This window comes from Anser cygnoides, chromosome 4 (genome assembly GCF_040182565.1).
Source record: "Anser cygnoides isolate HZ-2024a breed goose chromosome 4, Taihu_goose_T2T_genome, whole genome shotgun sequence".
In the NCBI taxonomy this organism is placed as follows: Eukaryota; Metazoa; Chordata; class Aves; order Anseriformes; family Anatidae; genus Anser; species Anser cygnoides.
This window is the reverse complement of record NC_089876.1, coordinates 25,430,546-25,447,871: the sequence shown is the minus strand read 5'-3', so window position 1 is coordinate 25,447,871 and position 17,326 is coordinate 25,430,546. Positions and strand designations below refer to the sequence as shown.

Sequence of the window (17,326 nt, the reverse complement as noted above, 5' to 3'; positions counted from 1 at the left end):
CTAATTTTACATTTTGAGCTTAATATTAAAACAAAGACAGCATTTTAAAAGATCAAAATAATCCACACGGCAAGACAAAAGAAGATACTGTACCTTTCAAAATGAAGGGAAATAACAGCAAAACATGTAGGAGAGAGAAATTCTGCTGTGATGTAGTTTTTAATTTTAGAGATTCAGAGGGTTTAGAGCGTCCTTTTTTCCTTCCACTGAAATAAATTTACTTCTATTCATTTATATATTTGTACTGAAGTAAACTAATACAGTACTGCATATTTTTCTGCCACTTTTTCCTGTGTTTTTATTGTCTACAAAACACATTTTTCTATTAAATTGTTTTGTGTTCATTTTATTTATGTTGTAGGATACTGTAATTTATGACCGCCTTGCTGAGAGTTCAAAATACAAAGAAATCACCTTAAAACATCTAGAGCAGTTTGCTACAGAAGGTGGGTGATACTATTCAATTTAAAACTAAATGCAAATGTGGTTACTGTTCAACTATTCAGTTTTGCAATTTTATGTTGCTGTAATGTTTTCTTCACATGAAGTTAGAAAATTACATTTTAGTAATGCCTCCCTTAAAAGATAATCTTCTGAAAAAGCTTCAGTAGTAAGTTTAAAAGAAAGAAAACAACACTTCAGAGGCTTTTAAACAAAATATATTTTTCCGAAGAGCAGAAAACATATCGTACAATTTTTTGTCTTAGTGAATGGTTCATCTTCCGTGATCACTTTAATCTCCCTCACACAATGAATGCTGTAGCATAAGAAACAGCAGCCAAAGTGAATATACTTGCATATGACTAGCATAGTGTTTTTAAGGCAGCTTTACAATATATTTTTTCTGTCACCACTCACAGTAAGAAGAATTGTAATCACTAGTTTTCCATATGCTACTTTTTAACAACCACTCTTTCAAAGCAGTTGCTCCATTAGGGCTCATGAAGTAGGAGTAGTAAGTAAAATATAAGAGACTATGAAATTAAGACTATTGATACAAACAGCCAATTATTAAGTTCCACAGTATAGACAAGCAGGAAAGCAAACTGTAGAAAGTTTTCTGTTTTGGTATTAGTTTTTCCATCAGTGCTCCTAGTTCTTTCTTTCACTAAGATATCAGAAGGAGGAGGAGAAGAGGGAGGGCATGAATTGTAGAGTTGTGCTGTGAAGTGTCATAGTGTTTTCATTTATTTATGAGCTGGTAGAGAGTTATGGTAATCTGAAATTTGAAATTCTTTTTTTTTTTTACCTCATCAGTTTTTTTAATACATTGTTAATGGAGCATTAAAAGTATCTTCAATGTGTTTTAAGAAATAAGCTTATAGTTGAAAGCAAACTTTAAAATATTTTCTTTACCTAAAATGCTTTCCTTAACTTTTCATAACTGATGTCTGATCAAATGTAGTTACATCAGGAAAGATCCTTTTTCTGTTTGTTATGCTTATGACTTCTCTAATTGTTTCTCTTGTGGTTCGTGTAATTAAGCATTTTGATTAGTGTTGTAGTCACCATCTCTTGAGTTTGTTGGTGACAGCAGAAGCAAGCCAGAGATCTTTCTTTTGCTTGTTTTCCATATCAAGATCTCTACAGGAAACACTTGGTTAGCCTTAAACAATCTTAGAGAGTTTCAAACTTACAAAAAATTTCTTTCTTTAGAAGAATAAATTTCCTTCTTTGCAAGAAAGCTGAAAGCACAGCTAAAACCGAAGACATTTGACTGATAATACAACACGAAGCCTCAGATGCATACTTTGACCTTACAAATCTAGTTATGCGAGCTAAGTGTCAAGTTTGGGACAGTTTTTTAACAGTCAAACCATGACCCTTATTGGGTCATAAGGGTGTATATATATCTGGTTACAGAAAAGGTAAAAATATATCAATAACTGTTATCATGTGTGAACTAATATGAGAATTTAAATCCAATTCTTAACTACTGTTTTCATTAAATCAGTGATACAAATGATACCATTTTTCTTTGGCAGTCAGATTGGACTGAATGAAATAAAAATAAAAAGTGAAAAATCCTGCCCTTCTTTAAAACCAGTGCTCATATATATTAGTGTTAAGAAATTTGTTCAAATGTTTTTTTACACTTCTTTTAAAGAGGTGAAAAGATTTACTGTTCAGAAGTGAATTGCTAACCTTTCAAAAACACTAAATTTAATCTTAAAAACAAAAAAAAAGTACACCTCTCTCTGGAATCGATTAATGAAATTGGTATTTATTTTTGCATCAGATTTAAATTACAGCCAATGACGTTGCAAAGTTTCTCATGTGTATCCTTTCATGTAGCAGTACAGTATGTCCTTGGCATTTGCTGCATGCTCTTGGTGTGTTGTTCAAAAATGAAGTGGTTAGCATGGCTGGCATTTATATTTAAGCATTTATTAAGCTTGAGTGTTAATGCCTGCTTGGATAAATAGAGAAAGTGTATAATTTTCCTGTGTTGTTGTTCCAGTCTGTTAAGAAGCAGACTTAATGATATTCTGTTTTCCACTTTTTATTTGAAAGATTCCTTTAAATTAAAATGAAAAGAAACTTTTTTTTTAATTAAAATAGAAAAAAAAATGAAGCTCTGATTTAAAAGGAAAAATGTGTCAAGTGACATGTTTGCTGATATTTTATACATGCTGATTTCTTCTCTTTGTTTTATTCATCTGCCTAAAATATTTTGAAAGAATCGTGGAAACTGTATTCCTATTAGTCATAATCCCCCCTCATGTCATTTCTCACTTCATTTTAATTTCTTTGAATCTTGCTAACATATTCTTATCAAACAAAGAACTAAAAAATCAACTGAATTTTTTGTTCTTTAGGTCTAGACGGTAAAAAGCTTTGTTCCTAATACTGCTCAATTATTAACATATTAGAATTACAAATGATTTATGTCCTGACGATATTATATTATTATGTTATGCCCAGCCTCTTGGATTATTTCAGAATTGCTGTTGGTGCCGATCTGTGCACAGCAGAAGCCTGTGAAAAAATAAATATTGTGTTTAGCCACCCCTAGTTAAGATGCTCTTCATCTCCTAGAGAATAGTGGGTAAATAACCAAGGACGCTCCAATAGTCCTGCCTATCCCCCTCCTCAATCTCTCTGCCTGCAAATTGTGGCTTCAAGAGATTTCATTTGGCTAGAGCAATGCTCTTCTCCATATATAAAGAATTAATCCAACTTCATGTGCTAGAAACATAAGAATCTCACGATATGTGAAAACAAACTGTTAGGACTTTGGCAACTGTCTCTCTAAATTGAATTTAAGTCTGTATTGTCAGAAAAGAGATTTATTTATTTTTATTTTAGAGTCTTAGATTCTCACTGTAGTGTTCAATCTAGGTTTATGGTGAAGGAAAAATTCTGTTATGAAGTATAACTAGTACATATATGTGTCTGTGTATATATATGTGTATATATTTATATAGTATTTACTAGATTAAGTTAAATCTCCAAACATTGCCTGTATACAAAGATTTTGTTTTAAGAATTTGGAAAGCTGGAATAATCTGAGATATGGGAAAATAAATCTGATGGGATTCGCAATTGGTTTCTAGATGGTAAATTTCTAACTTCAACTGATAACTTCATAAGGACATTTGGGAAGGGGTGAAGAAGTGGGAATTTGTAACATTGTGGTGATATATTTTAGCTTTCATTATAGAGTTACTGCTTCCCATCATAACGAAATTAAAGTTTATAATATTTTTGCTCAGAAGTATAATTCAATCTTACAGTTGTGATGTTCCTAAACATCTAATGTATATTATCTGTTCAGCAAGTGTAATTGGCTTCCTGTTTCTTCTACAGTTTAAGATAAGTTGAACGTTTTGCAAAATTTTCATTTTTTCCTCAAGTGTGACACCTGTATTAAATTCAGCTACCTTGGAAGAGTTACTCTCCTGCATAAATTTCTCTTTCTATCACATTTTATATTTTAGATACATGAAATAAACTTCTTCAAGATGTGCAGCAATACGTTGAAAATCAGACACAAGCAAACATAAAATACAGGAGAAAAAAGCTTTTAATAGTTACTCATTGTAGGCATATCAAGGAAGAAACTAAAAAAAATATTGAATCATACTATCTGCTTTCTCTTTAGGCTTAAGAACCCTGTGTTTTGCTGTAGCTGAGATTTCAGAAAGTGATTATCAAGAATGGTTAGATGTCTATCACCGGGCTTCTACAGCTATACAGAACAGAGCGCTCAAACTTGAGGAGAGCTATGAACTAATTGAAAAAGTATGTGCATTTCTCTAGGTTTTTGTTTTGGGGGGAAGTAGTTTGTTATGGTTTTTGTTTTTGATTTTTTTTCTAAATTTGTCTTTACATGTACCATGAAATCTGAGTCACTGAGATATAATGCTTTGACAGAAAAAGCTTTAGGAGTATACTGACAGATATATCACGTAGTCCTAGCAGTTGAGATGATTGAAATGAAGGAAAGAGTAATTTGACAAAGTTTTTGCAGCAAGTAACTTGCTTCACAGAAAGTACTGATTTTGCATTGAGCTACTGTTAATTTTTTTTTCAGGGTTGCTGTTTTGTGGAATAAAGTGGTTAACAGAGAAATAACATCTGCTTTGTTATATAATGATCATACAGAAAAGTTAAGATTAGAAGATCATCTAATCATAACCCACTGCTTAAAACAGGGCTAATTCTAAAGCTAGACCAGGTTATCTAGCACTTTAATGAAATTCTGAGTGTCTCCAAGGAGGGAGTCTTCCCAGCTACAGTAGGCAATTTTTTTTTTTAGTGCTGAACTGTTTTTCTTCTCCTTTTCATGAATTTATATTTCTTTTGTTGCAGAAAGTGACTATTGACACTTGTTCTTTCACTGTTTACATCACAGAGGAAGATGGCTTCTCTGTAAGCCCTCTTCAGTTAGCAGAAGACAGAATTGGAATCACCCTGTTAGCTTTACTTTTGTGTCCCTGCACTGGGACAGCTTTTGCTGAACAAAGTATTCACCTATAATTGGGTGAAGTTGTAGTGTTCGTGCTATACAGTTGGCAGTTTATCACAACACATAGATATTTAACTTAAAGTTCATAAGAATATACTTGAAGAACGTTATTAGTGATTACCTAATCTGATTCATGAATTTTAAGAACATTAATCTTTTCATAAACATGAAAAGTTAAACAAAAGACACTAAAAGATTAAAACTGAATTTAAACTGGAAAAACTTTGTGTACCAAATATTTTATATCCACAGAATCTTCAGCTACTTGGAGCAACAGCAATTGAAGATAAACTACAAGACAAAGTGCCTGAGACCATAGAGACGCTCATGAAAGCCGACATAAAAATTTGGATACTTACTGGGGACAAACAAGAGACTGCCATTAACATCGGTATTATATATGCTTTTACTTGATGACTTTGTTGATAGATTTAGAAATTTTAGAAGTTGCTGGAGTAAAACTGCTTTCAGAATAGAAAGGTATCTTGTAAAAATAATGCTATTATATGGGTTTCCAGAATTTAAATACTATTTTATTTTTTGGTCTCTGGTAGGGAGAGAGTGGGGAATGGTAGATTCTTCCACCATTACAACAGTAACAGCAAGAAAAACTCATATTATCCTAGAGAGGAGTTAAAAATGGGCATTTGTGCTTTTTGTAGCATCTAAAATAATGAAGAATAAATGGTTTGGGTTTTTTGGACAATGAGAGGGGAATAATATTAAGAAAATGTATTTTTAGTTTCCTTCCTATGTTTCTTCTTCTTTCAAGGAAAGCTGGTAATGACCATGATCTTAACTAAAGTAAAGCATATAGTTAGTTCATTAAAGTACTATAATCTTTACCACCAATCAGAAGTTTCCTTTTGTAGTTTCCTTTTATTTTAAATGGGGGTAAAAGGAAATCATGAATTAACTAAGTTAAACAGGGATAAATCTGTATTTTTAAATATTAATACAGGAAAGCTGCATTTAAGACCTAATACTCTTTGCAGGTGAGCATATCAGCATTTCAGTAATAAGCAGCCTAAGTGTGCCCTAAAATGTAATTTTGATTATATGGTTTCTTTTTAGTATTATTATCTTTAATCTTAAATAACTTTATATGTGCCCGTGATACAGTCAGTTTGTGGTTATTTTCATTTGTTTTTCAAACAAATTTTTCAATGTTTTCAAACAAACCTTTCAGGTTTTAGGAAATCCATTTTGTACCAATATTGTTATTTTTTTTATGAATAATAGCATATATTTATTTGTCTGGGCCTGCATCATTACTAGCTCATAGCACAAATTCTGCTTAAAGCATCAAAGATAACAGAAAAGAATGGGAATGCAGCTTGCATTCCAAAGATTTCCAAAGTTAAGGGAGATCTATTTGCTGTTTTCAACTACCTGAAAGGAATTTACAGAAAATATGTGCTTTAGTCAGAGGTGCTCAGCACAGGGACAAGAAACAACAGTCACAAACTGCAACAAGGAAAGTTCTGACCATTCTGGTGTACTACCTGTATGTCTAATTCTTATAGAATGTAAAGTATTTTTTTTTTACCAGTCATTTCAGATGGGGCAGTCTTCTGTCCCCTACAGAAGAAAAATAAATAAATAAAGGAAAAAGCGCTTTGTTACATTTTAATGGACTTAGTGAAACAAATTGTTGAAAACAAAATGTTTTTAACAGGTCACTCCTGTAAACTTTTGAGAAAGAACATGGGACTAATTGTTATAAATGAAGGCTCGCTTGACGTAAGTAAAACATGAAGTTTTCAGTTAATGAAACATTGTGGGTTTTTTTACTGCTTAAAATATCAAGATATCATGTTTGAAGTGGTTTGAAAAATAACTTGGAGCATTCATTTATCTGGACAAATACAGAAAATTCTGCTAAACCACTGGGGGGGAGGACTCCTTTTGTTTGTTTGTTCAGGGCAGGGAGGGGGTGTTTTGTTTTTTAGTCTTCTCAGTTTTGGATTGCTCAACTGGAAGACAGCACGGCCTCTGTTACAAAATGTTGATGAATAACTGCAAAACTTGGCTATGACTGCCAGAAACAAAGTGTATCTAATAAACAAATAGACTTCAGAATGATTACCAAGCTAATTCCATATAGTGTAATGACTCTATCCATCCAGGCACAAAGCTAGGTGCTTGTAGTAGTACCCAAACAAACTAATTCTGAGTTTATTTCTAATGCTGGTCTTTACATACCTAGTATCTGGCAAAAAGTACTTGTGTAGTTTAACAGCTGGAATTGTAATCAGATCTTGAAGTACAGGTAAGGGTTAAAACCACCAACAGCGCTTCACAGAGAAGAGATTCTTTCGATAAGGTAAGAATGCAAGATTAAGTGAAAAATCCCATGAGAAGGAGGGGGAAACATAATTCTTGTTATTACCTCTAAGGGAGCATTAAATGAGCTTAAAAGTGGAAGAATTCCCTCATCAGGAAAAATTACTGTCGAAAAGGCTTCAGGAAAAACCATTATACTAAGCTTACCTTACTCTATGTTATTTGGGTTGCTTAAGACTGGACTTAGGGAAAGAAAGGGAGAGAAAAGTGAAAGGGAAGTATGGGAATCAGCAAGAGGGGAATGCCTTAACTGGAGCATTCAGTGCTGGCATGTAAAAGTAGGCTATAACATGACTTAAAAATACTTTCTCCTTTTTTTAATTAAGTATTTATTTAAATATTTTGAGCAACTTAAAATAACGTTTTCAACTTTGCAGTGTGAACTTAATCACAATAACTTTATTTTAAATATGACCTATTTTAAGCAATATATTTTTCCTGATAAAAATTGAAAATAAAACCCCAAACACAGAACAGGCAGCAGCTATTCATTAATGTTTGGAACCAGTCTGATACAGTAAGCAACTTTTGACACTAATAGCTTGTGAGAGAGGCGATTTTCTTCTTTTCTTAGTTTACTTATTTGAATAGCTTATGAAGGGTTGTGATCACCGATTGTTGGTATGAAAAAAATAAAAACTTTTTGATTCAAACCCTTAATTTTTGAGTTTTTCAATCCTCAACCAATCTGTAAGAATTAATAATACATAGACTAATGGATTTCAGAACTATTGCAATACTTAATCAATGGATTTGAAATACAAAGAATTGACTATTTTGTATGTCTTCATATGTCATGAAATAAAGTGAGGTGGTTTTATTTAACTTCTAAAAGGAGTCCAATAAAAACTCAGAAACCAAGCATTGCACGTTAACTATTTCTAGTGTGATGACTAAAAAATGTGAATGAATATACTTTAAGCAATGTATTTTTAAAATGTATATTTTTTTTATTCTTAAACTGTATTATCTAATATGATAATGGTACTCAAACTGAATTTGAATACTGAATAATGGTATTCAAACTGAAGTATCTAGATTGTGTAGAGATCAAGAGTTCCTTTCTCTACATGCATGAAGTAAGTTCCCATTACATGGGAATGGAGATGTCATGGCAACTGAAATTGCATTTGCAAACTGGTCACTTGCAAATCCATCTGTGCCGAAGATATACGTCATGTTTTTTCAGGAATAAGTAAATGTGGTAATCAGTTTCAGGGCAAGAGGTGAGGTTTATTTAAAATAATAATAATAATAATAATAATAATAATAAATGTGTGCCAATATTTTAACAAGTGGCTGTGTTAAAAGCTTTCTTCCTTGTTTGATGGTGTATGTTTCACCGTTTGGTTAATATATACCTTGTCTCCTACCTGTGGGTTTTTCCTTGCTTGTATGGTTGTGATTGGATGTCAGTCTCTATTTTTAGTGTGACTGGTTGAGTCAAAATTTGCCTTGAAATCTCTGTGGGAGCAAAGTGGGCCTCCGAAGATGGTGAGAGAGGTGCTGTGATCACAGAGCCTTCAGTCAATGCAGCTGTAAGGGTGGATGCAATTTCTATTTCTTTTCTGCATGCCAAAACAGCTGGCAAGAGGCCATAATAATTAGTTGTAATATTATCTTTTAAGGGATATTGGCCAAAACTTTGGCTTTTTAGCAGCTTAGATCGTTCATACTGAGACTCTGCCCTACCGTGCAGTGGAACTGTGCTTCCTTGAGGGCTGCTGGACAACCCAGTTCCCTCAGTACAGGAGGAGCTAAGCAGCCATGAAACCTTAGAGAACAAATGGTATCATGTTGTAAGAATCTTGGACTGCCCAGAACTTCCCTGCCCCACAGTGTAGTGGGACCTGTGTGGTTACAACCTTAGAGAACTGTTTTATGGCATTGCAGTGATACTGGATTCTTCTTGCCTTTGCTGTTATAGTTATAGCACAATATCTCTTATATACCAGTGGTGTCTTCTAAAAAGGAGCTAGCTCAATGCTGATCCTTCAGGGACAGGCAGTGTCCCCTGTCCCTAAGACATGTAAAACAGTTAACAGAACAAATGTATCCTCAGTTTGGTCATTATTACAACCTTAGCATGCAAAACACAGGAAATCAGAGTTTAAAAAAAAGTTTGTTTAGTTTTGTCCCAGCTCCATGAACTGTCTCCAAAAAATATGCTGTAGAAAGAGATCTTTGTATGAAGAAATACCCTTATTTATGGAATTAAAAGAAAAATAAGTTCACCCACCCACCCATTTTAGCATCCCTTAGGTGAAGTAGAACTGGAATCACTTCCAGAAAACATTTAAATATTTCTATTTTTTTGCAACATTATTTGTATTGAGACTCCGCTCCCAGGAACATCATCTTAGCTTCACAAACAAAATGTGATTTTGGTAGTAAGTTCTTACATAAAAGAACACTGGAATTGATTTTTGCCTCCACATTGACATTTAGCAGCCCAAGAAGTTAGTATAGTACTGTTAGTCATGGACAGAAAACATAGTTTTATTCTTTCAGTTGTGAGCTTCAAACTGAAACTAGAAAATAGTTTGATTGCCATTCAGTTTCACTGAGAAACACTTCATAGGAATGGTGTAGAAGTAAATGAGGGATATTCTGGTAATGCTTTTAATTGAAGGCACTGGATTTCAGCATAGAGTTGACATAGAGCATAGAGCCCGCAAAGGAATTTTACAGCTGGGGTAAGTAACTTGTAGTGTCAGAAGTGGGGGGGGGGGGGGGGGGGGGGGGGGGGGGGTGTTTAACCTGTGGCATGCCTGGAGATACCTGACATCATGTCTGTTTGTGATTAAAAAATAAATTAAGGGCAATTTAAACAGGAGAGTTTATACTGAATGTATGATGGAGAAACAATAGATGAGAAGAATATTACAGGTACAGGCTATTGTGTTGTTTAAATGTTGTCAGAAGCTAAGTAATCCATGAAGATAAGGAAAAATTGATATTTTTTGTACATTGCAATATTTCTTAATAAAAGAAAGCACTCCGCAAAATAGTTACAGAAGTTGTCCATTTTTAAGATATTTTGAAGTGTTACTAAAAAAAAAAAAAGTGGCACAGTGGCACCTCCTTTACCTTGAAGTTTCTACAGAGGGGAAGACAGGAAACTTGAAGTGCAGAATTTCCCATCAGCCTTATCTTCTTTTAGATAAACCTTTAGATAAATCTTTAGAAGGCCAGTAGAAGCTAATTAGGCCAAAACCATAGACAACAGCATGTCCAGATTATGGGAGTAAGTTGGGTGGGAAAACAGTATCATAAGTTTCATATCAGGGTGTTTGAGATTTGTAATTCTCCTTGATGTTTTCCTTTTAGATGGCTACACCAAATTCTATTTACATATGCCTGATATCACAGGAGTAGCACAATTTTTTGGTTGTTATATTGTTGTCATAGGATGTGACGGTTTGTTAGATTGAATTTTTTATAAGCACAAATTTTCATCTTTCTTGAAGAAAATCTTGTAGCTCTATGAAGGCCATTCATTGTAAAACATACGACAAGCATTTTTTTTTCTTCAAGAAAACTCCATGTCACTCTGTGGTAGACCTGTATTGTAATTAACCAGACCTACCCAAAGCAGCCTAAATACAAAATACTGCTGCATAAATACAGATGAATACTGAATATAATCTGAAATTCTTAGTACTGCCTTACAGAACAGTGACATGAGCAAGTGTGAGTCACAATTCCTTTAGCAATTGAAAAAATGCAAAATATGATGTGTAGTTGATGCTGCCTTACCTTAAAATGTAAATTTAATCTGATAGCTAGAGCTTTTGGTTATAATGCATGTAATTGTATTGTGAACCATCTTTGAAATTTCCTTTACTTTTTTTCAAAATGTTTAGGACCATTTTTTTTATAATTGTGAACAAAATTTTTTTCTTACAGTATCTATGTATGTGAGTTTTCCTTTCCATAGAAATAAAGAAGACGTATTTTAGTAATATCTTTTTGCAATCATTTATGCAACTATTATTGCCATTCAAAAGGCATTAAAAGTTCCACAGCAATTTAGATATTTTTGGCAGGGTGAGAGCAATCCTACATACCTTTTGTACTGTGGTTTCTAATGGCACAACTGCTGCAAATTTGCAAATTGTTTTTTAATGGATACCATCTATTTGATAGCATAATCAAAAGAAAATTTCCTCAAGTGTATGCCAGTGTTTCTGATTGCTGAAGGAATTATTAGACCTACAAATAGTAGGAATTAAAAATAATCAACACATTTTTTGTGCAATAGGGAACAAGAGAGACGCTTAGCCATCATTGCAGTACTCTTGGAGATGCTTTAAGGAAGGAAAATGATTTTGCTCTCATCATTGACGGTAAATCTCTGAAATATGCTTTGACATTTGGAGTGAGACAGTATTTCCTGGATTTGGCTTTGTCATGCAAAGCTGTTATTTGTTGCAGGTAAGGTTGACGTTATTCTTTCTCTACAATATTTTTATTGACAAATAATAATTAAAAAACTGTTTCTGTGTCAGAGCAAATATTTATATCCATGTCTTCTAACTATGGAATAAAAAAACATAGTTGCTAACATTCTCAAATACAATCATTCAAGCAAAATATTTCTGTAGTGAAGCCTGAAACAGGAGTATACCTGCCAAACCAAGTTACTGACGTTGCATATATGCAGGAAAATCATGTTATCCATAAAGAATAGTCTCAGCAAGATTAAGACACTGATCTTAACCTTAAATTGTTACTGCAGTTAACTGCAGGTTTCAGTACATCTGGTTTCTTTTGTAGAGTTTTCTCCATAGGCAAGATTTTATAACCCTGCCTTTTCTCTAAGTCACAGATTACACTGTACAGAAAGCGCACAGAAATGTTAAAGGTACTATGCTGAGTGATTTGTATTTCCTGAAGTTGATGGAAACACCTTTTTATTGTTACTACTATTATTCCTAATTGTTTTGGAGTTCTTGTAATGCAATCAAGCATTTAATCTTTTCCTGTAAACATCAGCTATTGGAGCTCTTGGCTTACCTTAACAAGGGAACTTTTTTGCAATTAAAGAGAAATACATACATTTTTCAAACATAAACAATATAAAAGCAGTTTGGCTTGCCTTTTAACATTCTTGTATTTATATTAAGGAAGGACTGTATAATTGATAGCTTGTGTGTTTTGGGGCCTACTTGCATTTTTACGGCTTTAAACACAAAAACCACAAACATCTCCTGAGTAGTACATCACCTCTTCTACATTCGAATGACTGAACTAAAAGGGAAGTTGGGTGATTAGTAGCTAGATAAATAAGAACTGCTCCTGTTGACTTTCAAAGAACTTGGCTTAGCCCAAGCGATTTATCTGTCAGCAGAAGCGAGGACTTTTCTTTACAAGATCATTGGCAACACAGATAGGATATCTTTATTAGAAATGCAATAAAAAAATCCAGAACTGTGGAAATAGCTGTTATTTTCATCAGTGTCTGAGGTAACTATTACAAGGATAGCCAGTTAATGTTCTCAGAACATTTTTCACTATTTTAACCTCTGTAGTAGTATGGAAAAAGCTGGTGGGTATATTAAAACACGAGTAGTAAATTCAGAAACAAAGTATTCAGGCTCGTCTACAATCCCAATATCCTGCTGTTTCTCAATATAAAAGTGCCATAAATGTGAGTTTTCAGAGTTAATGTACTTCTGGAAGTTTTAGAGATGTCTGTGTGTTGGTTACATGCAGTTCCATTTTGTTTTATGTAGGGTACTCTGATTATAATTGCTTTAGAAAAAGAATCTATGGAAAAGGAAGTCTGGATTTTGTACAAGAACAAAGTAATTCTTGGAATTCAGCATCACTTCTTCCAAAATTCAGATCTTCCTTCAATAAATTAAGCTTCTTGCCTATTATCTACCTATTTTATTATCTATCTGAAGGAAGAGGCGTGGAGTGCGCAAATGCAAAAACTGTTGTAAATATACCTTAGTAGGCTGTCTTTTGATTAATAAGTAAGTAGAAGGTGCTTGTGTTCAGGTACAGAGTTTAATGATATTCATTAAAATAAAACTTTCATCTCAAAATGGGTATGTTCAAAGTAGAGCTATTTTTCTGCCTTGCAAAAGGAAAAGTAAATGGGTTTATAGCATCCAAAGAAATACCTGGATCATATGATCTTCCTATACTTTCTGTCAAGTAGTGTGTTCTGCTTGTGACTTTTTAGTTTTTTTTTTTTTATTTTTAAGCCTTAGCTTTGTAGCCAAGCTCCCAGATGAAACACTTCTTCAAACTAAGGTCTTACACTGAACACAGTTTATTCTGTGTATAAACATGCTTCTGATGGCAATGACGGAAAGTTGGAGTTTTGTACTTGTTTTGTTGTTTCCAGTTTTGCTCATTATAACAAATAACAAGCAGTAGATGGGTGTAGAACTGCTATGTCAACACTGTTCCTTTTTCTTCTTTCCTCGATTTGAAACTATCTTTCGTGCTGTTTGAAGAGACATTATTGTTGTTTTGAACTGTGAAACCATTCTAGTGTATTTTGTATGTATAGTTGCCCTTTATTGCTAACTTTTCTGTGATAAAACAACAAAAGGAAGGTCTCTGTTCTAGTAGCATTTTCCTTACCCCTTCTGTATTTCCATAATACATTTAGATCATCTGGTTTCAATGCATGTCTAGGTATATGCTCTGACATACTTTGTGGTTGTTTAAAAATTGGCTGCAGGTTTCAAACTAAAATATTTGCTTGTAGCACTCACTGTTCTAGTATGTGCATTTTTAATATCACGTTTCACAAAAATCAAAGTTCTATCAAAATATTTTTTTCTGTTCATGCTCCATCTTCCATAAATAAAATTGCTTTTCCTTGTTTCTGAGCATGAAAACAAAAAACTTTTTTTCTGAAAACAAAAATCATTTTAAGTTAATGTAAATCCCTTAAATATGTCATCCTGACTAAATGAAAGCGTAGGCCTCTTTTCCATCCATGTAAAAGCACTGAAAATTTTCAGCAGTCGGTTTTAAAAGTACAAATTACATCACTTTCTTTGAAGTTTTCAGACTGTGTTCACTTGTTCAGAGGCATTTATTACCAATGAATTCTTAATAAGAGTAGCCATAACACAGATGAAGCTGACAAATACTCAGTAGACATTTCACTTCAAAAAACTGCGTATGTTATTAATTCCAAGCAGATGTTTGGCTTAAAGACTTAGACAAACTAAATTCCAACTCTGTATTGGCTTCTGACTAATGTGTGCAACAAGAACGTTGAATTGATTATTCTGTAGTAAAAATGTACAGCTAAGAGTAAACAAATTGAATGGAAGGTATTTTTTTATTGGTTTCATAAATTCAGGTGTATCCAGTGAACACTTTTGCTTTCACCTGGCAATGAAAGTGCCATCCTCCAGCTGCCTCTGTAATGTTTTCTGAAAGGGAAATAAGCCGCTGTTCCTGGAAGGTTGAAAAGATTAAAAAGTTCTCAGTTAAGGAATCTTCTGCAGCTGGATAGGGCTGGTCTTGAGACTCATCAGCAGTGTTCAAATAAAATTAAAAAAAAAATTCTTAGAAATACCTCTTGATATGCTTAGACCATAAGAATTCTTTTGAGGGATTGTTGTCCAGAAGCTTTCATCCCAAATTAACCACAAGTTTGTACACCTCCCAAGTACCCTTCTCAAAAATCTAATAGCATGTGTTATATAAGCTGATGAATAAAGTAACTAAATAGCTACCTTCCATGCAAAGTCTGTATTATTTTTCATGTTTTATTTTATTTTTTTACAATTATATTTTATGCAACCTTTTTCTGACTTGTTGCACTTAAAGATTAAGAAATTTTACTTAATTAGCACAGAATAGGAATTGGGTTTCTTTTCAGCTGATGGGGCATCACCCACATTGACCTGTGAAAAGCTGTTCTCTGATACTTGGAGAGGAGAACTAGAATTGCTACAAGGACGTCACTGAAACCCAGTGGGGATTAGAATACTCTATGTGAGCAAAGGGAAGCATAGACACACTTGTCGTTTGTTCCTCATCTGACATTTGTCCTGTCATCTGACATCTCTCTTTTGAAAATCTTATTATTTATTTATAAAATAAATATTTTAACAGAGGAAGGTAAAAATCATAAAAGTTAAATATGAAACAATCTACAGTTACGCAAAGTTAATACTGTTAGTGGCAATGTTGGGGTTTCTTCCAGTACTGCATTTTAGGGGCCCATTGCTGTTTGATTTGTATATTTCTAGTCCTATTAATGTATTGCTTCCACAAATTCAAGGTTTCTGTGAATTTTTTAGGAAATGTGCTTTTAGCATATAGCCTAAAGGCCACCAACAAGATGATGTCAGTGACTGGGATGTTAGTTAACCTGTTTTTATTGCCTTTTTAAGGAATAATGTATGTTTTGCAAGTGCATTCATTTGAACGTTCTGTGTTATTTTTTTTTCCCTGTTATACCTTAGGGTATCTCCACTTCAAAAATCTGAAGTTGTAGAAATGGTCAAAAAACAAGTTAAGGTAGTAACTCTAGCAATTGGTGATGGAGCAAATGATGTTAGTATGATACAAACAGCACATGTTGGTGTTGGTATTAGTGGAAATGAAGGTCTACAGGCTGCTAATTCTTCAGACTACTCAATTGCTCAGGTAAGTCATTACACTGTAAAATGTAAAAGTAAAGTTTAATAGCAAACTTATAATAAAAGTAAAAAATAGTAACAGTAAAGTTTAATAATGGATTAATATCAGTCTATACATGTTCTAAATGTATGTTTGTTTCCCATTTTTTGCAGTTCAAGTATTTGAAGAACTTGTTGTTGGTTCACGGTGCCTGGAATTATAACAGAGTAGCTAAATGCATCTTGTATTGTTTCTACAAGAACATAGTCCTTTATATCATTGAGGTAATTTTACAGTATAGTAAATTTTACTTTATAAAATTGTTATTTTGAGCTTCCGATTATTCTATATGATTTTTAAGAGGCATTTAAATGTCAGTAAACACTAATACTGAATCTTCAATAAGCTGATGAATATTAGAATGATTATTTTTTACTTTAAAAAATCCCAGCAGTAGTCTTATTGCTAAGTACTAAATATGTAGTATTATATTTGTACTGCATCATACTTATTAAAAATCTGTACCTCTCATATCATTTCAGTACCTAAGCAGCCTTAAATTTACCAAGAGGTTTGTACACTTAAGCTCTTTATAAAGCAGATGTCATTAACTGTCTAATTTGCAAACTGAAGACCTTTTTCAGGTCACCGTTGAACTTCACGATGCTGTTCAGAACAATCTTTAGGGTTTTTATATACATGCTTAATTACACAGAGGCATACTTTTTACTTGTTGTTGTGGTAACCATGCCTCTTTAGACTCTATTTTATGAAGTGAATACTTTCCTTAAAGTAGCTGGCCTAGTTTTCTCACCTGAGATTTTAAGCAGAGTGGGATCTTGAGAAAAATACAGTAGTATGAGAGGACTGTGCAGTGACAAATGTGCACCTATTGGTTTGTATAGTTAAGACGGCATGTACAGCTGTAGTTTTCATGAACATGTTGCAACCTTACAATTTTCAATATACCTTTTAACAGTTTTTTTAAATGTTTTTCCTCCTTCATTTACTGTTCTTCTTTCTTTCAACAGTCTCTTCCTTTCTTCTTCCTTGCTTTCTTATAACCAAATATGTCTAATAACAATATTTATATTTGATTCAAACTTTAAATTAACAATGATACTATGGGTTAAAAATGCAAAACTATTTCTGTTAGACACGATCTAAACATTAGGTTAATATTTTTGATTTTGATATATATGTTGGTGATCCTATACTGTTGCAATATCTGAAAATACAACTTTGTATTTTATTATAGTTATAAATATAAAAAATACATTCTGTGTAAGTGTAACCAGAAAGTATGCATTTTTCTTAACATATTTTTAAATTTTTCTAAATTTTCCTTTTCCTCTTTATGTTATTAATGTAAATAAATTTCAATGCAAGTAGCAACAAGTT

The 17,326-nt window shown here is 33.1% G+C and overlaps 1 protein-coding gene across 7 annotated transcripts in view; it reads left to right on the top strand.

The window, feature by feature from the left end:
* The window catches only part of LOC106048052 (phospholipid-transporting ATPase IA), a 102,392-nt gene that overhangs the window by 49,604 nt on the left and 35,462 nt on the right, over positions 1-17,326 (top strand). For all 7 annotated transcript variants that reach the window (XM_066995810.1, XM_066995807.1, XM_066995811.1 and 4 more), the window contains 7 exons: positions 362-446; positions 4,106-4,245; positions 5,225-5,363; positions 6,651-6,715; positions 11,583-11,755; positions 15,769-15,952; positions 16,099-16,209. In XM_066995810.1, coding sequence (XP_066851911.1) covers positions 362-446; positions 4,106-4,245; positions 5,225-5,363; positions 6,651-6,715; positions 11,583-11,755; positions 15,769-15,952; positions 16,099-16,209 — 897 coding nt within the window. The remainder of the gene's footprint in view (positions 1-361; positions 447-4,105; positions 4,246-5,224; positions 5,364-6,650; positions 6,716-11,582; positions 11,756-15,768; positions 15,953-16,098; positions 16,210-17,326) is intronic.